The 25180-nt window shown below is 40.9% G+C and overlaps 1 protein-coding gene across 5 annotated transcripts; it reads left to right on the top strand.

Annotated features, from left to right (window-relative positions):
* ccdc30 (coiled-coil domain containing 30) lies at positions 1-19677 on the top strand. Of its 5 annotated transcripts, XM_079557987.1 has the most exons (29): positions 1-67; positions 1829-2002; positions 4227-4379; positions 4635-4755; positions 5087-5277; positions 6280-6366; positions 7004-7081; positions 8372-8528; positions 8761-8832; positions 8989-9104; positions 9184-9299; positions 9384-9576; positions 10724-10819; positions 11010-11138; positions 11259-11396; positions 12056-12234; positions 12351-12603; positions 14573-14695; positions 14763-14933; positions 15010-15219; positions 15429-15586; positions 16420-16585; positions 16947-17068; positions 17139-17280; positions 17802-17938; positions 18415-18532; positions 18616-18665; positions 18788-18991; positions 19037-19677. In XM_079557987.1, the coding sequence occupies exons 2-28, from the start codon at positions 1988-1990 to the stop codon at positions 18969-18971; spliced, it is 3675 nt and encodes a 1224-aa protein (XP_079414113.1). In that variant the 5' UTR covers positions 1-67; positions 1829-1987; the 3' UTR covers positions 18972-18991; positions 19037-19677. The 5 variants fall into 5 exon arrangements, with proteins under 5 accessions (XP_079414113.1, XP_079414114.1, XP_079414112.1 ...); XM_079557988.1 differs by having other exon boundaries at positions 7007-7081; positions 18788-19677; XM_079557986.1 differs by having other exon boundaries at positions 18788-19677.
* Positions 19678-25180: the final 5503 nt, after the last annotated feature.

Below are 25180 nucleotides of genomic sequence, written 5' to 3'. Positions count from 1 at the left end.
AGGAACCCACAGAAGCCAAGTCCCTGCGCCGCGCCTGCCCGTTAGCATTTCCAACGCTCCTAAAATGGTGAGTACATCCACAGAGACAACACAGAGACCTCCTTTTCAGTGTTTGAACTACCATTTTACTGCATTTCCTAACCCCCACTTTCTACCAAAATGTGCATAAAATGTTACCGAATCCATCCGAACCCAGACTTGAAAATGCCAGAGCGAATGTTCCCGTTAGCGCGTAGCTTTAAGTTAGCTCACTGCAAGTCCCCCCTGTGTCCTTTCCCAAGTTGGGACTAACTTTGTTTTTCATCACTTTGGGTTACAAAATCTGACTCATGCTCAGGGCTTATTGGCGTAGATTACTACACATTGTACTGACAGCGTGTGCCTTCCCTCGTTGAGGCTCCATGCTTGAGGAATGCAAAGCTCTTGTCCCACGAAAAAGAAGCCCAGTTGCTCCTCCTCTGCAGACATTTTGGGGGACAGCTGGGAAATGTTTTGGTCTAGTAGTTGGATAGTCGAGCAGAATGTAAGAGGAATCAGCAAGTCAGCACTGATTTAGGTCACCTTGTTAGAGAGTTAATTGTTGAATGTGATGTATAGTCATTCTAAACAGAGCCCTCAACATTTGGACTGTGTCAGAACAAATAATTACAGATAACTACAGTGTAATATGCATTCATTTGGCTTCTGTTGCCGTGCTGTGGCATCACCAGCATACCCTGCATCTATATTTTATTATTATAGCTTGTTCTATGTTTGACATGTAATTCCTTATTTAATAGAAACTATGACATTTGTAGCTGACTGGATAAAACAGCAGTAGTGTAAGGGTATTATTGTGATGACCGTATTGTTATTATGGTAGCATGAACTGGAGGAGACTGCATTCTCCCTATTTAAGTTTGTTTTAAGCTTTCTTGAAAGTGCATTATGTAATTTTTTATGTGGAAAAATGTTGGTAATACATGTTTGACCCAGTGGCTGTATGGGTGGTTAGCATCGGGGCCTTTACTTTACATCCCAGTGACCTCTGGGATGCTCCAGGATCAATTGTTTTGGGGTTTCTGGTAGGTTTTCACTGCTGATGGAACTGTCTCCATGGTTATGGATAGATTACATCCATAAAACAGTAACCCTAGAAAAAAAAGAGAGGCCACTGTGATGGAAACTAAAGGCGCCAAGCCAACCACCCACACGGCCACTGGGTCACTGAAAGGTCAAAAACACACTAATATCAACTCTTCTTTTTCCCAGCATTTAAAGCTACATAATGCACCTTTTAAGATGTACAATGCGCATTGAAGTAACACAGAGATACTTAGGGTACTTCGTCTATCTGCTCCATACTGCTGGTTTGGTGAGGCATACATAAGTGACACTGAAAAATGTATTTGATCTATATGCAAATGAAGTCACAGCATGGCAACAGAAGCCAAAAATCGCTCTTTTGTGGCTCTTTTATTTTCTGCTTTTACATCACTTTTTCATCGCTTTTGTCGCTTGTTTATTGTGTTTTTGTCACTCTTTTGTTGCTTTTTTTCTTCTTCACTTTTTTGTTGTAGTTTCATCCGTTTTTTCGTCGCTATTTTGAAGCTTTGTTCAAGAAGCTTTTCGATTTGGGTAATGCCAAACTGGGGAAAATGTGCTCGGCTCAGGTGGGGGTTAAACAAGAGATTAAACTCAACAATACTGAATGTCTGTTTTACGACTATCTATCTCTCAGCTGCGGCTTATCAGCTTCCCTTTTTGCATAGCTTGAGGTCATGTAATGTGTATCTAAGCATTTGTCTGCATGTCCAAACTTGACCACATTATTGTGCTTTTGTTACAGTGGAGAGCGGCAGTTGCTATGGACAGTATTCAACCACAATAAAGGATTTAGTTTATAAAGGTACTCTTTGGGAGATGCCATGTGGACTCCGGTGTGTGGACTGGACCTAAAAGGGAAAACATTTGTGTCACAGATGATGCTCCTGTTCCAAAAGTGACCATGGATCCTCGAGAGGTATGCTGCTTTATTAGTTCAGTCGTTTAATAGGTAGAAGTAAGTAAATACAGTAGAGTCAGATGTTTTGGATTTTTAACTTTACAGGACTGTGGAAACTATTTCAGGGGACGACCTTATGAAGCTCATTGAGAAAATGGTTATGGCTGGCCAGGCTACTAAACCAGACCATGAATGTGGGTCAACATTCTTCTTACCCTTTGTAATGCCGGCCCAATTAAAATGAGTTTGGGAAACACTGTTCTGTGGCAAAGCCTGGTGTTGCAGATACAAATGTGTTCAGTGTTCAGACATCTTTGATCTTTTTCTATTTTATTATAACTGTGACTGAACTAAAATAAAATACATTTCTTTTATACCACTAAAACTTTGACTCAGATGGCCCTACATAGAAAAACTGTGTAGGGTCATCAAAGTAGATCATTTCAGACCCTCTACAACAACTGCAAGTTGTTTCATTGCTCTTAGTGCTCCATTGAGCTCCACATTCTGAAAAGTTGCGGTATGTGGTGAAGTCCTTTGACTGCCCATGATACAAGCTTGTATTATGTTAGATTTTTGGAGAAAAAGTATAGTATAAGTTGAACATTTTGAATTTCAGATTTTAACATAATTATAACATAGGAATTAATAGATGGGTATAAATACTAGGGCTGGGATGTTCCCCATTAGTCATGATCCGATACATATTGTGATACAATATTTATGACAAGTAATATGTTTACCTTAGAATGTGTAAAAAGTCATGTTTCCAAAGTTTATAAAACAAATGCCATTTGACATTTACTGAAGTTCTACTGGAAAACAAAGGAGTGATAAAAATGCCTCCAAACACAAGTCTTGAAAGTATTGCGATGCTTGATAAAGTATCAATTCTTGATATTGCAGCAAAAAGGATTGCGATACGATCCGATATTTTGTCCCAGCCCTGATAAATACTTTCAGAACACAATGAATAATGATCAAAGTAGTTCAGGAAACCTGGTAAAACTTACTGTAGTTGTGTACTTACTGTGCTTGATTGTTTTTACCCTTTATTTATATTTAACCTCTTAACCCCCACCTGAACCGAGTGCACTTTTTTTTTCCTCCAGGTTGGCTTTACCCAAATCTAAAAGGTTATTGGAAACGAGTCAAAATAGCAAAGAAAACGAGGATAAAAAAGCAACATAAAGCCACAAAAACTTGACAAAAACGTGTCACAATAGCAACCGATGAAAAAGCAACATAAACATGACATAAAAGTGACAAAAACACGACCAAAACGCTTCAATAATGTGACAAAGACGCAGCGACAATAAAGTCACGATCAGCTTTTCCTTACCTTTATTTATTCAGGATAATAATTCATTGAGATTAAAACTCTCTTTTTCAAGAGATTTGTAGGTCTTAGCTTTCAAATGAGCCGCTACTCTGGTCTATTCACCTTATTCCGCCCCGCTCACTTTTGTCTCTTTTTGCCTTGTCTCTGCACTCATTTGCACCAACATGTAAACACTGCACCTTTTCTCTGCGCGGCCTGAAAACGGCTTTGTTTTCGTGTAGTGACTGATTTTATCTGGACTTTTCCAGTCCCATGTTAACTGATCGGAGAAAAGGGGCGGGCACAATTCATGGCGGAGCCCACGTGAACTTCCGGAATAAGGTGAATAGGCTGTAAGCTCCAGTCGAGAAGCTTGTAGATTTGGGCAAAACTGAACTGGAGAAAATGCACTCGATTAAGAAGAATTGGAGGAATTGTTTATGTAGCTGTTAAATATTTTGCAAACCTCCACATAATCAACCTAATTTCTGCGACCTTAGTTTAAAAAAATATATATATTCCAAATATCAAAAGTCAAGTGTATTTGACACAGCCCAGTCTCTTGTGGTCTGATGTGTAAGTACCTCGAGCAGAGACCCGATCCGGTCTTTGTGAACAATAGTACGCATGTCGTCTGCTCCTGTCCTTCAGCGGCCCTCCTCGCTGCACTCTCCGGTTACAGGCCTTATTGTACAGCTCTGAGTTCAGTGACAGGTGCTTAGTGGCGGTATGCCCCGCTGTTGTCCTTTCGTCTCCTGAATGTGTCGGGTAAATAGATCAGACACCAGCCGTGATGACAAACTAGATGTCGAACTGTTTAATCAGTACAACATTCAAGTAGAAATTGTAATTCAACACGTACTTATCTTGAATACTGTATGTCTTGTAGTTTTCCCTCATTGACTTAGCTGTGGCCCCCAGGTCCCAGTGGAAGGGGGTTCTCCTCCGGGGCTCAGTCGTGGGCCGCAGCAGGATAACCTGGCACAGCAGCTCAGAGAGTGTGAGGCCAAACTGCTGTCGGCCAATGAGGAGCTGCGGAGTCTCAGGACACAGCAGGCCGGCGAGATGGAGGAGGTGAAACAAACACTCCTGTAGGCTCTCTGTGTTTGCAAGAATTATATGGTAAAATACAGTGTTAGGAGTGCAACAATATGGCAACATCATGATATTGAAACAAGAAATGATAGTAATGGTAATTTTGTCCACTAATGGATTGCTTAATGGCAGTACATCCAACATTAAAAACATTATTAAACAAACAACATCCAACTTTTAACTATTTATTTATTAACTAATGCTAATCAACAGATCTTGTGACGCTGTTTCTAGGTGGAAAGCTACGTGGCCCATATCCGCGGCCTCCTGGAGGAGCGAGAGAGTCTCATGGCAGACTATGAGAGAGACAACGAGCAGTTGCGTCTGGAGCTTCACCACATCCGGCAGCAGCAGGGTAACTAGTACTTTATATACAGAGCAAGGCTGCCATCTGTCAGCATATTTCAAATACCAAACACTGAATACTGCACATCTGACCTCATGCACTAGAAAGATCTCCTCTTCGCCAGCCTTCGAGTAACACATTTAGCTTATTGTATTCTTGCACATTGTGTTCTTTCAAAAAGATTCTAGCTATTTCTAATGTTAAATAATGTTACAAAACGCACTTCAAGCAGTGGCCATATTTTGCAAACCCAACTATTTTATTTTGAAATCATGTGAATTAGCCACAGCAAATCATCTGCCTCCTGCTGTCCAGTGATTTGCATGTTAATTTCCTTCAGAGGGGGAGAGTAAGGAGTTGGCGGAGATGCTGGCCCAGAAGGACCTGGGGGAGATCGGCCTGAACACTCCCAGTGAGCTGGTGGCCTATCTGCTGGTGGAGAGGGCCACTCTGCTGGAGCGACTCGAGGAGGCAGAGAGGAGGCTGGAGGGACACAGTCTGAGCGGGGAATACAGGGAAATGCATTTACAGGTAAATGTAAAGCAATGGTCTAATTTTTGTATTAATAGTATATATTACACTTGTTGTTACTGTAAACCTCAGTGGTTTGTAGGAGGCTGGGGTCAGATACAGATGACAAATGTCCTATCTAGAAACCAAATTTAATCCATTGTTTGTAGGGCTGCACAATATATCGTATTGCAATATTAGGTGATGCAATATCTGTATCGCAAGAAGCCACAATATATTGCAATATCACTAAAGCCTCCATCTGAGCGGGATCGATATATTTTTTTGTAAACTCAGTCAAAAAAATCTGCAAAAGTTCACTTTTAGTTAAAGGGGCTAGATGCAAGTTCGCCAATTTATTCTCACTACTGCCACCTCAGGTCATACGTGTGACTGCACCTTCTATATTAAGCTCGTGCATGACGGCACTTCGGACCTGAAGTAACACCTTTCTGAGTGACAGTGCAGGATTTTAGAGGCATTTGTGGTGAACAGGTCTGGGCTCATTCTACACATTAGGACATTGTTAGAACATGTAGGGGGAGGAAAATACATAATTTTAACATTTTTAAACACTGTATAGTCCCTTCAAACATTTCCTTGATAAATTGTTTTAGTCCTGATGTAGTCTTTTTTAAGCCTTGTTTTGACACTTGCTTAAAAACTAGTTACTTGCAATTTGTTTTTTTGTTTTTGTTTTTATTTGCCATTTATTTATCCAGGATAAAAGTAATTGAAATTAAAAATCTATTTTTCAAGAGGCCAAGATGCAGGGGAACAACTTCACATGCAAGTTAACATTTGTGTAATTAGAATGGAGCATATTGTGTTGAAATGTTTTAGTGAAATATTGCAATAATATCGTTATCGCGATATTGCACAGCCATATCGCAGGTTACTTCAATATCATTCAGCCATGTTTGTTTGTTTGTTTGTTTGAATCTGTTTTTTACTGGTAATAACTGCTTGTTCAGAGCTTAAACTGTTTAATATTGGATTTTCTCTTTGCTTCTTTGATCCCAGGAGATGGAGCACTTGAGGCAGTCCGTGGGCGAGGGGCTGTGGTCGCAGAAGGAGGAAATGCAGAAGACAATGGAGAACATGGCCAAGGTGAGCCCATTCACATATCTCCATGGAGACCTGGAGCCATAATGGATCTATATGAATTTCGCAGGTGTGCTTTTGTGCATCTGAATCCTTCAGTCCTGTATCTGAAGACGCTCCATTGTAGTTTTTGCCATCATGACAGAAACATTAATGTCCAGTTTAGTCTCTGCTGGTAACACTGATAAGTGGAAAACAAATACAGTTGCCATTTACTATTACAATATGAACATTTTGATATAACAGAATGATACAGATGGACATTTTCTTGACTTAGAAAAGATTAGGCGACAAGATTACAAAGTGTTTCGATTGCTCTCAGGAGAAGGAACTCACCCCGAAACTGCGCCAAGAAAGTCAAGAAAAAATTTGCAGCTGTATCGTTTTAATGGCTTCTTGTTATTTATCTACCTGGATGTCTGAGAATCCGTTGTTCATCTTGATATATTTATAATTTTGGCTTTGACTTTGCGCTTTACAAGCTTGACAAGCCTATCAAAGTGCTATTATTCATTCCCACTCCACATCCACAGACGGTAGACTGTGAAACAAATAACTGCATTCTAGGAAACATGCTATGAATGTGTGACCATACGTTTACCGCCTTGTAAGTTTTTTGCGCACGTTGGTCTTTGATTTTTAGCAGTGTCCGCACCAGAGTCCATGGAAGAAGCTGTTTGGTCTACGCAGATCTGGTCAGAGTAAACACAATCTCACTCCTGTACGTCCAAATCCACAATCTTCACTTCAACTAACCTCAATCATGGAGCCACAGCAATGACTTCATACCTGTGCATGCATGACCTCCACGCACTAACCCAGTGTTACTATTACGCATGTCACGGGGCTGAAGCATGTCCTCTACAGGTTGTCACTTTAATATAAACTCTCACTATAAAGCAGAAGCAGAAGCTGACAGTTTTAACTGAAGGCCGTCTGGCGCACAGCTTGTTAAATCATTGTCCGACATCACTGCACATACCAAATGGTGCCCACAAAAGGAAATCCCCAGCCGCTGCGGTCCATTGAAATATTGAGTAGAGCTTCACTTTACAGCGCACAGTAATAGCATCGTAGCAGGTTAGATTAGGTATTTATGCTACCTGCTTAATAATAATTAATGTAAAACAAGCATCTGTCATTCTATTTTCACAGTAATGTGATTACCCTAACCATATTTAATGACTGTAAATTACCATGTAACACGCTTTGTTCTTGCTAATAGTATGAAAACACAGTTGAAAAATGCATTATTATTATTATTCATGATGCATTATCATTCATGTATGCAGAGTTGCCAGGCTAAAAACTCCAAATGTTGCAAAGCAGTATGATGCTAACTTCCAAGGGTTTCAACTGTTTCCTGTCCTGTATTTTTTATTCTTGTGGAGAGTTAGCCACGTCTTAGCATTGAAGCTAACGGCTAACGTCTATTTAGTGCTAAAAAAGCACCGCCATCTGAACTTATTTTTATGAACACTCTCGCCTTGATGTTTAGTTCACTTTTCTTTTCTTTTTTTACTCTTATCTTATTCATAATTTTCGTTAAAACGTGGACAGGAAGTAGTCGTTACCCTACACTGGCCAACAGGAAGTTAGCCAAATCCATTCCATTTTCCATCCTCTTACCATGTTTTTACCGTGCTGTAAAGTGTGACTAGATATTTCTGATTAATACTTATACTGGGGGTTCAGTGGCACAGTCAATTGCCCTGCAACCAGAAGGCAGTCGGTTCCAATGTCCCTCGAGCGTTGTTGTCATATGGTGTGGTGTGATGTGGTGTTGGTTGCAGTTGGGAGGGCATCAGGGGTGTAAAATCTGCCAAAACACATTGTTCCTTGTGGTGTTCTGTTCCTGCTCAATAGTGAAAAGTCTTTCACATCAATACTAAAATCTAATCCTTTTATCCCCAGGACTGCAAAGATGACAAACTGCATGCGCCTTCCTACAATTATTTTTTCATCATAACGTTTGTGAATAAAGTGCTTTGAACCAGTTTGTTGCTCTTAGGCGCGTATCGAGGAGATAACCCAGGAGCGCATGGAGCGGCAGAGGCTGGAGCGGGACCTGGAAGAGGCGTCCCGGAGGCTGGCCATGGCTCATCAGGACATCAGGAGACTCACCGACGAACTGGACGGGGCCAAAAACAACAACGTAGACTCCAGTGGTACGGGGACTTTCCATGCCCACTTTCCTTATGTATTTGTAACACCCAATTTCTTCACAGGGAAGAGTTCATTAGCAGGTTTTATAACGTTCAGGGAGCAAAGTGGAGTTCTATTGCAAAAAACAGAAGTCTTGTGTATTACCCATTGAGAATCTAATTGTCAGTGAGTCTATTTGACCACCCATGAGGTACATTTTCCAGATTGTTGTCATGGTATTTGTTATTATCTCAGGGGGCGAGCTTGAAGGAGCAGTCCAAGAAGTAGAACACCTGAAAAAGGAAGTGGACAAACTCAAAATCAGTGGTGAGACTGACTTGTGTAAACTCATGACTTTGGGTTGCAGTGATTTCAATTAAAGAGCTAAAGACACATTATTTATACTATATTGCTGCAAACTGCAAAAAAAAAGTCTTAGAGAGAGTGTGTGTGTGCGCGTGTTTTATTTGTATTTTTTTACAGATATGATGAAGCTGCAGAAAGCCAAAGATCAAAACGACAAACTGGACTCTGAAAGCCGAGCTCTGAGAGACCGGGTGCACACTTTAGAGGCCGAGAAGAGGAACCTTATGGATAAGGTTGGTCAGTGTTTGTAAAAATGTTTGAGAAGATTGCTCCCAATTATTATTATTTTTTACACTGCATTTGTGCACCTAGATCACAAGGAACAGCGACCCAGATGTTTGTTCCAAAGAAGAGCAGCGGCAGGGCTTTGGTACTGACCCAACAACATCCGCCCTGTTCACCAACGACAGCGATCCTATCCACAAACGGTACATTCTGAAATAGATCACAGGCAGCCCCTTTACTCTACTCTCCCTTCACGGCGTCTGTAAACGCGCTGTGTGTTTTCCCAGGTGCCAGGCAGCAATGGAGGACGTCCAGGTCCAGGTGCGGGAGCTCCAGAGGCAGCTGAAGCGACAGAAGGGGGAGAAGGAGGAGCTGGAGGAGAGGAACGAGGAGCTGGAGGCCCTACTGGGAGAGACTCAGAACAACAGCCGTGAGGAGAGGCACCGGCACGAGGGGGAGGTGGAGGGGCTGCACAGGAGGGTGAGGGACAAAGGCATAATAATATAATGTAATACCCGGCACATATTCATTTTGAATGGTTTCCCCTTTTCCGCTCATATCTACATTTCATCAAATCGTTGGGAAATGTTCTCGACAAGGGATCTCCAACCAATAGCTCAGCAACAAGCAGTTGTTTTTGCTCCTCCCAATGTCTTTCTACATTTCTACACATGCATGACGGGCCACATTGTTTATTCACTTCCTTTTTGTTCTGAATTAATACACCGATCACAATCTGCGAACACGTATAAAGAGAAAACATAGACATGCTCATTTTGAAACCCAGAAACTGGAGAATGTAATCGCTAAGTTCACCTCTGCAAATGCATTTTCGATCGCCCCACAAAATGTGGCGGCTAGCAACAGCATGCTAAAGCTAGCTGCAGCATGTTAGCGCTAACGAGAATTAACTGAAAGTATGATAGAAATACCTAAAGTGATGGGGTAGCCAAGTGTATTTTAGTTTATGAAATGCTGCTAAAGAATAACTGATCTAATATATTTTTAATGCACGTTGTAAGGATCAGATCAATGTGAGTTGTTTATACTGTATTAATTCACCTAAAAGCCTTTGATGCAGCCAAGGATACAAAAAAGCCCATTGATCCCGATTAAATGTTTTTCCATTTGTTTATTAATAAATTATATATATATATATATATATATTATCTATTAATAAACAAATGGAAAAACATGATCTGTAGCATCACGACAAGAAAAGATAAGACTTTATTGATCTTAAACTGGAGAAACGAACATTCACTTTTTCACTCCGAGAAAGACACTTTTAAGAAAGTCTCTTGGTATCGGTTCGGATATCGGCAGATAATCAAGCCCCCAATATTGGCATCAGTACCAAAAAAGCTGGATCGGTGCATCTCTAGTTATTATCCTGGCTTCTTACCCTCCAGGGTGACCTTCACCTAAGTTAGTTACACAAGTGTCATCAAAGCATAAGTAGCATAAAAGATTGGAGACCTGTTCTGAAGACGTACCGTGTGAAAATACCAGGACTAGGGTGTCCAAAAGTGGTGTAAATCAATGAATGATGCATTTTACAAGACCCTTGATGCAGAACTAGTATAAAGTAATGAGTTTGGTTAATATGTGAACTGTTGTGGTGCAGATAAAAAGTCTAGAAGCTGAAATGAGGAGGCATGAGGCTCAAGAGAAACCCCTTAAGAATGGAGAAGACATCAAAAACGAGTCTTTTTTACAACTGGTAGGAATTTACTACTAACTTTGAGAACTATGATAATTTGTATATTTGATTTCCAGTTCTTCTGTACTGTGCTTAAAATTGGTAAATGTTAATATTGTCACAGGCAATGTACGATGAGGCTTGGAATCTTAAACAACGTAAATAATATGCAGTGATACAATAACAATGTGGCCTCTCTTGTCACTTCTAGCATCTCAGAGATAGTGCTCAGGAGAAACTGGCTCTGATGGAGGCTCATCTGACGGAGGAGATGGAGTGGAGGAAGCAGCTGGAGCTGGACCTCAGCGCGGCTCAGGCAGCGCTCAAGAAGGACAAGGAGGTACAGCGCACACAAGGCCCCAGATGCTTTGTCAAAGATTATATGTTCAACTACGCAGTCATTCATTTACTCACTGGTTAAAATATCAGCTTTTGGAGTTGCACTTTGTCGCTCTGTCAGGCTTTTCAACTGGCTGAGCGGGAGGTAAAGAAAAAGAACATGGAGCTGAACAGTCTTCAGACCGAGTGCCAGCAGGGACGGACTCTCATCAAGAGCCTCACGCAGGTCAAAGGAGAGAAGGCCATTCTGGAGGAAAAGGTTTGGATATCGGGCATAATTGTTTTTTTTGTCTTTTTGCTCCCTTTGCGGCACCGCTGTTTCAAAAAAGGGAGAGGAGAAAAATAGATCTGGCAGTTTGTGTGGCTGTTGTGAAGTTACGGCAAGTGTTTTTTACCCGGCAATGAAAGTATTAACCATAGCCACGTAGGAACTCTTGTTGCTGCAATGCTAAGAATAGCCACTAGATCCAAAGATTACTCAAAGATGCTTTAGTGGCTCGAAGATGAGAACATTGAAACATAGTTAAAGGTTCTAAAATGTCAATTTTGCATAATACCCCCCTTTAATCATTCTAAAATCTATCTGCCATTTATGTTTCAAAATCAAGCTTTGGTTCGCCGTGTACATTTTAAACCTATCCAGAAGCTTTAACATTTCATCATATTTTTGTAGAGGTCTAAACTACAAGGTTAGCTGAATGGTTTCATAATAAAACCCCATGGATTTTTGTTGCATTCCTTAAATTGTACTAATATTTCAGTTGCACTCTGATGACCGCTGAATTATGAGATGTACCAGTGAGGAAAAAAAGTATTTGGTCAGTTCTCCATAGACTTATTAGTCTATTGGATTTCGACCAAATATTTTTTCCCCCACTGTAGAAATGACTGAAACACCATTCTCACCTTCCTCTCCAGATGGCGCAGCTGGAGCGTGCCTACAGTCGGCTGGAGATCGAGCTGGAGCAAGTGAGGGCCGAGGGGCGGGTTAAAGATGCCCAGAGAGGAAACGACATCCAGGTGGAGCATTTCCAGCAGCAGGCCGACCGGCTGAGAGGGGAGCTGGACAGTGTGCAGTCAGCATACAACAAACTCAGGTGAGAGAGAACTGTGTCGTTGGAGTTTTTTTTTTTTAGAAAACTATCAACCGCGTAAATTAAACTCCCTAAGACATAAAATCTAGCTCCTCTCAACATGGCCTTTATTTTCTCAGGGACGAGTTGGCGTCCGAGCGGCACGCGATCGCAGAGCTCCAGAACAAGCTGAGCGCCAGCGTCCAGGAGAAGATCAGCGCTGAGGGGGAGAGGGGGAGGCTGGAGATGGCGGTGCAACGTCTGAACGAGCAGCTCAAGAACCAGAGAGACCAGCTGCAGTCCACCCAAGAAGCACTTACGGCCCACAAACAAAGCCTACAAACCGAGGAGAGGGGCAGCCCTGTGAGGACCAGAGAGGGCAGTTCCGACCAGGTATGGTTTCAACTCTTTTCTTTTTTTTCACATTTATTTTTTATTGAAGAGACAAATAATAACATTTTACATATTTTCTTTCAAAGAAAAAAGTAGTAATGTGATTTTGCTCTTCCATTTTTACATATGGAACTCGCACAAATGAACAACAGAGAGGTGGGGTACCCTTTTGGTTTACATAGCATTGTCAACAATAGCAATCAGCAGTATTTATATTTCAACTTTACATGAAATCAGATCTTATCGGGTTGACATATTCTGTCCATTTTGACCAAATCCTGTAAAATTAGTCCATTTGCAGTTTCAACTGAGATGAAATTTTTTCCATGATGTAGATGTCGTGAATAATGTTGATCCAATCCTCGTTTGTTGGTTTTCCAGGCTTGAGCCATCTTCTGGTGATGGCCTTTTTACTTGCCGCTAAGAGAATATAAAGTAGTTTCTTGTCTCCATTGTTAAGACCATCCAGTTCTATGTCACCAAAATAGATTGCTTTGAATGATAAGGGGAAAACAATTGAAAATACATTTTGTATATGTTGATGAATCTCTACCCAATATTCTTGAATAATTTGGCAGCTCCAGAAAATATGGAAATGATTTGCCCCTGCAGCCCCACATCTCCAACATGTATCTCCTGTTCCCTGGTATCTTTTTTGTGCTGGTGTAATGAAAAAACGCATTGTGTTTTTCCAGCAGAATTGACGCCATGTATTTGACCCAGTTGAGACCCACTGAATTTCACAAATGTGATCCCATTTCTCTTCAGTTACTGTAAGGTGCCCTTCTCTTTCCCATTTTTCTTTCACGTAGTAGGTGCTCTCCCGTTTACTCCGCAGGATGCTGTTATATAGTTTGGAAATAATTTTGGTAAGGGACAAGGATTTTGTTAATGACATAAATGTTTGTAAGAGCCCTTGGTCAGGTGAAGGTATTTTAATATTCTGATTGAAATAGTGCCTGACTTGCAGGTACCTGAAAAAGTCTTCATGGCCCAACCCATGTTTTTGCCTCAGAGCATCAAATGTTTGCAGAGCCCCCTTGTGGACAAATGAATTATAGTTGGTTAATCCTTTCAAAATCCATGTTTTAAATCTGTTGTCATAATTATTAGGAGTAAATTCTGAGTCATATGCACACCATCGCAGGATTTTAGATTCCTCCTGTAAACCACAGATTTTGGTTATTTCATTCCAGGCTGTAATTGTTGTGAATGATATGTGTTCAGTTGAAAGATTGATTTTGGACTGCAATTTAGAATCTGCTATTAGTGCTTTAAGTGGTATTCCTTTAATCATAGTCCCCTCTATATCCTTCCATCCAGCTGTGTAGACCGGAGAGCACAAACAAACCAGGGACCTCAACTGGGCAGCATAGAAATATTCTCGTAAACATGGGAGGCCCATACCCCCTTTTTCTTTCTTAATTTGTTCAACTCTTTTCTAATAACAAAACAAAACTATTTCCATGACATGTTGGTTGAGGTCTAGGTATGTGCAGATTAGCAGATCCCATAAAGACAGCACTATGTGTTCAACTTAAAGAGCGGGTATTATGCTTTTTTCCCCCAGGTATTTGGTAGTAAGCTCATTCACGTCTTTATTAAAGTCTTACACTTTGTTGGTTAAAAAATCTCTTGTTCCCCTTCGCTGTGCAGCTGTTTCAATAAAGAGAAAACAAAAAGAAGAAAATTCCCATTTTCCCTGTTTTGCCCATGTGGCTGTAGTAAAACTATGGCGAGTGTTTTTACTTCGCAATGAAAGGCTTAAACTTAGCAGTTGATATAGAGGTGAGGAAAGCATTTCCTGGATATGTAGCATTGAACAGCATTAGTACATGAAACTCCCTCTGCTGGCAGCATTCGGAATAACTACACTAGATGTGTTTCATTATTTCAGGTTACAACAAAGTAATCAGGAACAGTAAGAGCTGCTTTTATCGCATTTCATAAACCAGGTCTCTTTTGTTAGATCTTCAATCTGAAGCTGGAGCTCAGTCAAGTTCAGGCCAAACTGGACCGAGAGCGGGAACAGTCGTCTCAGCATCAGCTGACTCTGGAGGCCCAACTCAGCGAGACGCAGGGTCACATTAAGGTACTCATTTACTCACTGCTGCACACCTCTATGAATTCATCCTTTAAGTATGTTTTTGCCTGTGTAGTCCCAGGACTCGGTGCTGAACCAAAGGGTAGAGGAGGCGCGACAGATGAAGCAGGATTTACAGAGAGCCCAGAGTCTGTTCACTTCAGCCGAACGGGAGCTCAGATATGAGAAGGAGAAGAACATGGACATCAAGAAACACAACACACTGCTGGAGCAGGAGAAACTCAAGGTGGGCATCGCTCTCTGCTTTCTACTCAGACAAGGGACTGTGTGTAGCCAAGGCTTTTTGCTTGTTTCGTGTGCAGCTGTGTGCAGAGCTGAAGCAGGTCCAGACCAAGTTAATCCAAGCCGAGCAGAGCATCCAATCACAGGTCTCTGAGTGCAGCCGACAGCAGAATAAGATGAGGGAGCTGGAGCTGGAGCTGGCACGGACCACCTCCAACCGCAGCACCACTAGCGGGCTACAGGAGGAACTGCAGGCCGAGAGAGCGCGCCTCATCACAGCGGATAAGAAGGTCAGGCCGGTGGAGCGTTTTACTTGATGGGTGCCATTACTTAAAACAAATATACAAAGGTGTAACAAATTAAATATTGTCATAGTTTTTGTCTTCATTTGATTACTTTTTGTTTCATTTTAGACTGCAAATTATTATTTTATGTCGACTAAAACCAAGAATATTACTGGGCAAATTGATCGTGAATGTAAAGTTGTACTCGTGGTCAGGTGGTGGAGCTGCAGCAGCAGTTAAAGTCGGCTCAGCACATGTTGCGGCTGGAGGAGGCTCGGGCCGGAGAGAACAGCCGTCTGGAGAGGGACAGCAGGGACCTGAGCGACGCCCTGTCGGCTCTTAGGACGCAGCAGCACGAGGAGCACATCGCCAGGTCAGATACGGCTGTCTACACAGGGACAATGCAATTGGACATGGTTACAACTTTTGGTATAAGTGAGTTGAAACTGTGCAACTGAAAAAAGCAGGTGAAAGCCTAGACTTTTCACGCAGTCATCAGTTTAGACATTTTTAGCTAGTTTTCTTCCTTAACATCTTTTAATTTAACTTAACACACCCTTTACCATGTTTATTTTATGACTTTTTCTCAACTCACCCACCGTAGTTTTTCAGGAAATCAGTTCACCATCACAGTGGCCCGTCTTCTTTCCCACACCTATTCACATTCACACAAAAATATTCACGTGTTTGGTATCCACATATAGCACAAAAGGCGTCTCAGATGACGCCGTTTTGCTGTTACAAAACTTTAGGGCCAGTTTTCTGAAATAGATTTTTGCACACTTGTAATAACATCTTCCCTTTTGTAGCACCTGCATCCTCCAAACTTTGTTAGTCTTGTGCTTAACAATATTTTGAAGGTTTTCTGAGGGATTTTTAATTTAGAATTCCTAGCTGGATTTATTGAACCCGCACAAAACAAAAAATAAGCTAAGAGGCTACTAACTAAACTAGATCTCCAAAATCTTCCAGGAAAATCTTTGTAATCAACAAAATAGAACCATAAATTCAACCTGGCTCAATTCATTATTTAGATCTTGTCTCTGAAATCATTGGCCATTTGTATTCATTTTAAGTAAGTCATCATCTGTTCTGCTTGATGAATCCCACATGCTTTGAATTCATGATTTTGTAAAGCAGCTCTGTTCTCTCCTGTTTTCTCTTTTCATTGCAAGTTGATTAGTTGTGCCCACATTTCTCTCTCAGGAAGTTGCTGGAGCAGAGGGAGGAGGAGCTGCAGCAGCAGGTGAAGGCCTTCAGACTCAAAGAGGCGTCTCTGACCAGAGCCAACTCCGAGCTGAGCCTCCGGAGCCAACAACTGGACACTCGCCTGGCCGTGCTGGAGAGCGAGCTGAGGAAGGCCATGGAGGAGGTCAGGAACATGCGATGTCAACCTACTGTGCGTGCGTTAGACAAAAAGTGGTTCTGTCAAGGTCACAAATTCAACAACAGCAGACTAAACTATAAAGCATAAGTGTTTCCGTGCATTGGGAGCATGTTTGTCATCGCTACCATGACCTTGAATGTTTTGCAGAGTGGCTTGGTATAATTACATGACCAAACACATTTATTTTGATCATCTGCTGTATCCAGTTCCCCAATTCAAACATATATTTTACTACTCTGCTCATGAGCTATTTGAAAGAAGTCAGCTATATACTAAAAAACAACAGCATACTTTAGATATTTTCTCTTGAATGATTAAACTATTTATATTGTTTACGTTTCAAAAGGGAAAAAACAGCCAAAAGTCAACTCTGAAACTTCAGGAGGAGCTGGCATCCAGTCAGTCTGAGTGTGACCGACTCCAGTCTGAGCTGCAGCAGGTGCTCCTCCAGCTGGACTCGCACGTCAGGTAACGGATCGTATTGTGTGCTTTTAAAAGTAGTCTCACAAGTCAATCACACTCTCTGTGTCTGAACCAGGAAGTACAACGAAAAGCAGTCCCAGCACAAGACCAAGCTGCGGCAGGCCAAACTGATCTACCTGAAGGCTACAGCCCAGAGAGACCGACTCATTCAGAAACTGGAGAACGACCTCCTGCTCGCCTCCAGCCTCTGCCACAAGGTACCGCTGCCCCCTTCTGGTTTATCTGTGCACTCACTTTTACACTCATTTAAATGTAGGAAGTTAGTCATTATTTTAAGTTCGACGGACAATTATGGAGAGAGTTAAAAGGCACAACTGGGTTAGGGAGCACGGGCAGGTAGAGCTGTAGATAGTCTGCATACAGGTGAAAGGATAAGGACCCAAGCGGCTGTATGTACAAGCTGAACAGGACTTGGCCAAGGATGGAGCCTTGTGGTACACCAGAGGAAAGCGGAGCTACAGATGCAGAGTGGTCGTCCACCATGACCACAAAGGTCCTTTCCGTCAAGCAGGAGCTGAACCACTGTAGGACCGTGATGACCAACATGATGAGCCAGGCAAGAGATCAGGATGGAACGATCAGCAGCAGGACTGTTTTCTATTGCCCATGGATAGTAGAATGTCATTGTGAACCTTGAAAATGGAGTTTGTTTCCAAAAAAGGATTACAATAGGATGCCACTAATTCTGACTAAAGCGGGATGTTTGCGCGTTTTCCAGGAGAAGGAGCGCACGGACACAGTGATGCAGGAGAACGAGAAGCTGCTGGAGCAGAGGCGAGAGCTGCTGCTGAGGATCAGTGAAGCCGAGGAGATGGGGAGCAAAGGCATGAGGACGGCGTCAACCGTAGAGCACAAGTAAATCATCATATCAAGGCTTAACTGACCATTTTCACAGCTGGAAACAGTTTGGAATGGACACAACACACTGAAGCAGCCGCATGTATTAAATCCAGTAAGGAATTCATCTTTTTAACAGAGACACTTTTCAACAGTTTCAGTCAAGCTTTAAACAAATGAAATAAATGCACCATCCAATACCATAATGTCCCATTTTAATGTTGAATCATTACAAAGAGGTGCAGCACATATTTTTTTATTAAAATTCCAGAGAGAAGATCCACGAACGTGTTACAGATATAACGATATGTGATACCATATGGCCCGCCCCTTACTGGATCTTTATATATTCCAACTAAGTGTAAAACAATGATAAAGATGTGTTTGAGTTTCTTACCAAATACCTGCAAAAGGCATAATACTTCCTCTCCCATGTCACACACATACCCGGAGTGGTCTTTCATTTATAACATCGTCCTCTGTGACATTTACAGAGTCACCGTCTTGGAGGCTGAGAACCGGCAGCTGCAGGAGCGGACTCTGAAACTGTCCAATCAGGTGTGTTCTCTGGAGCGCGCCCTGAGGAACGCACACTCGCTGTATAACTTTGAGGTATGACCACTATCGGTTCGGCTACTGTGTACTGCATGTGTGCACTACGTTACCATGGTCTCGTAAATATTTCCTGTTTGCAGAAGAAACAGTCCCAGGACGGTTTCGGTGAGCTGCACACGTCGTCAGTCAGGTACGAGCTTCAACAGGTTTATCAAAGGATTATATTTCCCTAAATATAAAAGTAGTCCATTTTTAATAGACTTTTACTTTTCCATTCCCATACACATTTAAATATCTAATTTTTTCCTTCAGTTTTACATCAGCACCGCGTGAAAAGCTGGACATTTTGGACGCCCTTTGCCGAGTGAAAGTGGACGGGACCAGGCTGTCCTCTCACAGCTTCACCGAGCAGAGTTACCTGAACCTCACCTCGCCTGTGGCTCCCCCAGACGCCAAAGAACCCGAAGATGGGCCCCCGAACCAGGAAGAGACCTGAGCAGGCTCCAATCCCAACAGGTTTCGAGGAACTGTTCGAGCTGTAGCATCGATCCACAAGGAAAGATGAAGAAATAAATGCGTAAAAGACAAGTCACAGCTTTCAGTGCGTTTCGGCTCAGGTAAAAAAATGCCTCTTGTGTTAAGATTTTGTAGAGGGATGATTTTCTAAGGCACTTTGACCATCACGCGTTTCCTCTGTGGTACATGTAGTAAATTGCCAGTCAAGTCTTAAGTCTCTGGATATTTTTGATACAAACAAAGAGAGTCTGAAGGAGGTGAGGCCTGTATATAAATATAGGGATGTTTGATGTGAGCACTTTATGGTTTTATACTACTTAATATATTGTTTACATTTGCAGATGTAGCAGATAGGATTAAGAGAGAGGTCTGGGAAAGAAAGACTTTTTCATACATTGGGTTTTTGTGTCAAATCTCATTTCAGCGTGAAATTTAGGGAGAATAATGCAAATGCACTATACACTGAACAGCCCATTGTGAAAATACTGTATTAGTAAACAAAGATCCTTCTCAACTCATGCGTCTTTAGGTGAAACTGCAAAATTAACTAAATGGTTCAGTATTTTGACATCTTATATGAAAAAATAAAAGATCTTGCTGCACTGGCAGGTCTGATAAATATTCAAGGTGTTAAATGGATTCCTTTTAAAGTGTCAAAGGCTGTTCAGTGTGTTTAGTGACAGCGGTACTTCTGAAGTTTTTACTCAGCTGTAATCTCTTCAGTATTCACAGGATGAGAATCTTCACAAATGTTGAAGCAGCACTTCTACTTTAAACGCTGACCATCAGCATCACGTGTTTAGTGTTTAGAGTCTAGACCACTATTTGTTTTGTCTGGTTAAGAGTTGGTATGATGTGTACAATGTGCCTAAAACGATACAGTTTGTCTCCGTCCGAAGACGGAAGCCTAAATGCGACAGACAAGTTACAGATACTGTGTTCATGTAAATACTTTTAGAAACAGATATTTTCATAAATAAAAATCTTCAAACAAACTTAAGTCTCTTGTTTTGTTGACTATTTTGATTCAATCAAAAAGACATTAAAAAAAATACATTTGAAGTCGTTGCACTTGTGGGATGCGTTTTTAATTTTGGACATTTTACTAGCATAATAATTCATAATTTTGATTGTTTAAATATGATAAAACCTCTCACACATTGTCTTCGCCTCCTAAGTAAAGAAACACTGGCGTCGGAAGTAAGAGTGCAAGAGATTTCGAGTCAGTACAGTCAGAAAACGGAATTAAGGAGACACTGCATTATCTGCCTTTGACACACAGTTCTTTACTCATTTGAAAACTTCAATATTACAAAATTATAGCCTATTGCTGCTACAGCTACAACTTTGACTGCAAGTACTGCAGTACCTTAACCAAATGAATGCAATACAAATGTGGAAGTTTATAACAGTCTGTTTAATAAACAAGGTAAAGATACAAAGCTTGTTTTTCCTTTTTCAGACATTGATAGTTTCTCAGTCCTGGCTGTGCATATTTAGTTTATTCTAGAAACAGGTTCATATGAAACCACAATGCATTAGACCAGAGGAAAAAAGTGTGTAAGTAAATCTACATACGTAATACTTCTTTTAAATTGAGAAACGTGAGTTAATACATATTCAACTAGAGGCATAAAAGTAAAAGTAAAATGATACGACTGAATACTGCAACACAGGACAGCCAGATGGGGGCAGTCAACAGATGGTTTAGTAGTTTGTGAATGTGATCCTACATTTGGTATTTTTTAATAGTCTTGTAGCCCATAAGTTTCTATATTTTGTTTTTTAGGGTAAACTGTTCTCAGACTTGTTCAATCAGTTCTGTTGGACCTTTCTCAAAGAAACAGCTGGTCTTAAATACTAACCCAGAATGCCCGATGTCTGTGAGGCGAGACTACCAACAGTTACCACTAAGGTGAGGTGAAGATGGAGCCGCTCCACTTAATATAGAGTTGGGATAGATTGTCATGAATTAAACATTACCATAGAAGTCTGTCATTTTCCATTGGACTGGATTTTATATTGGTTTTATTTTTATGTAATGATGCACCAGGAATCCCAGAAGTCTTAGTGGTTTTGACAACACAATCCAAATCTCTATAGGAGTTTGTTTGTTTACTCATTACTAGGGATGTCGCGATAAATACTATTTTAACTTATTGTTTGAAAAATCATCTGTACTTTCATGTCACATTTTTCTAATGCTTTTAATTATTATCATCTCTAAGTAGTAGCCTATTTCATGGGATATTTGAAGTACTTTTCAAACAAAGCTTTACTGTCATTTTTAAGCTTTAGAGTTTGTTTCTGTGGCATTAAAAGGTCTTCAATAATATCGTTTATCGCAACAGTTTTGTGGCTCAATATATCGACAAATCGAACTTATCGTGACAGGCCTACTCATTACTTTATGTTTTATCAGCCACGTTTTTGTGAAGTACTCTTAAATGATAGGATCACATTTACAAAGTAGTGAGCAATGAACACGTTTTGAAAATGTTAGCTTAGCGCTCTTGAAGCTAGGCTAGAAGCGGTAGCTGTAAATAGTGCTTGAACAGATAAAAAAAATCTTTAAATATGAGTCTAGGTCTAAACCCTTTATAATTTACCTACTGCTAGATAAGACTAACTTCCTGTCGGCTAATGTGTTGCAACAACTACTTCCTGTCAACATTTTAACGTAAATTGAAAATGAGCTCAAATTGTGGCACTACTTTAGCATTTGTTAGCATCAAATTAATGCTAGCCTTTAGCCTCGACTTGCATTTATCTCCTCTGGTGAATGAACTCAGCCTTTTCTGACACGTTGCCTTTTGTTAAATATATATAACATGGCTAACTCTCTATTGGTCAAAAAACAACAACACGTCGCCATTGTGAAGGGTGCCAATATTAGCCTATCAACACACATGACTGAGATACAGACGGCATCTCGTCATAGAAGGGGGCGTGGCTTCGGCGAGGGGGAAAATAGAATCTTTAGAGAAACACAATTTTCCACTCTTTTGCCATTTTCTGGTGGAATATGAACTTCTTTATCACATACAAATAAAGTCAAGTGTAAATCGGGCCCATTTGGATATTTTCTCACAGCAGATTGTTCAGTAGAAGTGAAAAAACGGCAGTTGTAGCTAGCGCTTGCTAACCGTTAGCATTAGCCCGATGCTAACATGTAGCATCATGTTAGCATTCTCTGTTATTTATGTATTTATGGGCTGTTGAACCACTTTGCTCCTCCCCATGTCTTTGTATCATTATTTAGTAGAAAACTATATTCATAATTCAGCATTTGTTACAGTAGTTTTTGAATAATTAGAGAAAGTTTAGATTTTTTTCAAAATTGTTTCCCCCCTTAACTGTTTTCAAACATGACCATATATGGACGATTCCACAGATGCCGTCTGTACCTATAGCGTGTTATCAGCAATGGCCGCTGGCTGCTCTGCTTTTTGACCACAAACGTGGGGGCCGCCATTGCTCCGCCGTTGCTGTAGTACCTCCATATCGCCGCTAGGCCCCCATTGAAAAGCATTGGAGTTTAGACACGTTAAAAACTACTTTAAAGCCTGGTTTCAATTGTTTCAACGCTAGACTAGGCTAGATCTTCCTCCTGAGATAACGCTGGGTTAATAACAATATATGAAACCAGGCTGGTTTTCGTAATATGATTTTTTGAAATCTCGTATTTAATGAGGCTCGGACTGTTAGCATTGGAGCAGCGCGAGCTACACGTCACGCAAGGGCCGAGTCTACGGTGAAAATCCCGCCCGTATGTCCTTTTTAGGAACATGCTTCGTCAGAGCTGGGGAGGGGGAGCCTGTAAATCCGCCATGAATTGCCCCACGGCCGTGGTCATTCTGGTAAACGGGGAGGAGTGAGCATAAGACGTCCATTATTTTCTACAGTCTATGGTTATCAGTCGTGAGTGTTGATAGGCTAATAGAGTTCGGGAATGTGACGTCATATCGCTAAGCATTATGGGATTAGCACAATTGTATTATTGTTCACATTAAAACACTTGGACACCACAGTGAGTTAGATGTATTAACCAGCAGTAACTCAGCAGCTGACGGAGTCGTTCCACGGCCATTTTCTCCACTTTTTACACTGTTTTTAGCTAATGTTAGTCAATGGAAATGTCTACCAACAGCTGCAAAGATGGCCGATCTCCATGGTAACTGTGGAATATCCCGAACTCTATATCGACACCCACCACAATGGCGACGCGTTGTTGTTTTTTTGCCTCATAGGGATAAAAAACTGCGACAAGAAACCGCACCTACCCAGAAGTTTGCTATTATTAGATGCTATATTCTCCTCTCAGCACTATCCACAGCCACAGACTCGAACCTCACTCCAACAATATTTCACTGGTACAAAAAATATAGAATACATGATTATCATAAAAATTGGCTAAATAATTACAATAACTTCTTTATAAAGACGTAAAAAAACAAAAAACAAAATATGTTTAAAAAAGCTACTATGGATTACATGTACAAACTCCCACTTGTCAGATGAGAGAGTTGAAGAGGCAGGGTTTGTTGTAAAGTAACTGTTTTTGCCCAGTGGCTTGAGTTATAACAGTATTTTGAATCTATATAGTGTGTGTGAAAACGTATTTTACAAACATAATCCTCCAAACTTCCTGCACTTCCTCCTCGACAAGTGCCCGAAGAGGATTTTTTGTACCGTCCAGAGGTTAAAAGTTACAGCAAAAATACAACCATACTGAGTACAATGATGTAGAAGAACATGAGGCCTGTGGGAGGTGGAGTATACTGTTGGTAAAGCTTATTATGAATGTAAAAAATGCTAAAAGGGGCTGGAGGAGCTGTACAGAGTTTGACATTTTGGTCCAATGTTACTGTGGGGCAAAATAAAGGTCGCCAATTATGCTGTTTCCAAAAATATGAATGTGTTTTATATTGTGTTTATCAATTGAAAGTAGCCTAGTTATGGGGAAATAATGCCATATCCTGAAGAATGGTTCTCAAACTGTGGTGCATGGGCTTCATCTAGGATTTACACACTCGTCTTTTGGATGCTTTAGGTCTAGTTATGGATAAATAAAAACGGTCGTATTTTTGGTTAGAACCACTTGATTCAAATATATTTTACTGCATTTCAAGGTGGTATTAATGAAGGCATTTCTTCTCTAATGGTATCTGGTGCAAAAAAATTGGACTAAAATTGAACTAAAAGTCAAAGTATTTACATTTTCAGATTTTGGTTCAAGCCTTGATTTTACAGACTAGTTGAACTGGGTGACAATATGAAAATAGTCTTTGCTTTGGTCTTGGAAGCCTAGAGATCCACCAGAAAGAGCTACAGACAGTGGTTTACTGAAAAACTTCTGCATCATTTTAGATGGAGAGCATAGTTGGTGACCTTTAAAATCTTGATGTTTATGACTTGTTGAAAATAGGTACAGAAAAACACATTTAGTTTTGAAACCGTGTTAAGGTTCTTATGGCACGAAAAGGGAAACTAGACTTGACAAAGAGTTGATCACTTTCTGATCATTAAAGGTGCCATTATCGAACGTGGAGTAAAGTCGGGGGATTCATTCGACATTCGTTTTCTACATTTTGCACTAGTTTTTTATACAATCACCGGATTATTCAATTGTCTTCACCGATTGCCTTTTTAAAATTATTTTCATTGACCCTGTAACGAACTTGGAACAGGACTGAGGCTGTAGCTGCCTTTGGCTTCTCCACATTTCGCCTGAACCCCAGTGGCCTCAAAGTGCTTAAAATGATCTTTGGATGTCTCTAGATACACCCAGGAAACAAAGAATTATTTTAATATTTTTTTTTTTAAAAGGGCAAGTATGTGGCACATTTTAAAAAACATTTAATGGAAGGAAAAAAAAAATAGGCGTCCTTCTGACAAGGCAGAAAACTGTTCTCATAATCAGATCTTCCTGCCTCATTTACAGTGTCCATGATGTGATAAGAAGTACAGACTATATATCACTGGATAAAAGCAGGCTTTATGGATGCCAACATTAATCAAAAGCAATATCGACTTTTTGTAGCTTTTTTGCCATGTTATGCTGTTGTTCTTTCACCATTGGCTGCACTCAGCACCGCAGCAGCTCCCAAAAACCTCCTCCTAAGGCCTTACGGGTCCAGGAAATACTCCCTCAACTCTCAAACTCCTGCTGCACTACAGTCATACGGG

The sequence above is a fragment of the Gobius niger genome (genome assembly GCF_951799975.1).
Source record: "Gobius niger genome assembly, chromosome: 6".
Lineage (NCBI taxonomy): Eukaryota > Metazoa > Chordata > Actinopteri > Gobiiformes > Gobiidae > Gobius > Gobius niger.
The sequence above is the reverse complement of the archived record's forward strand: the minus strand, read 5'-3'. Positions and strand labels throughout refer to the sequence as shown.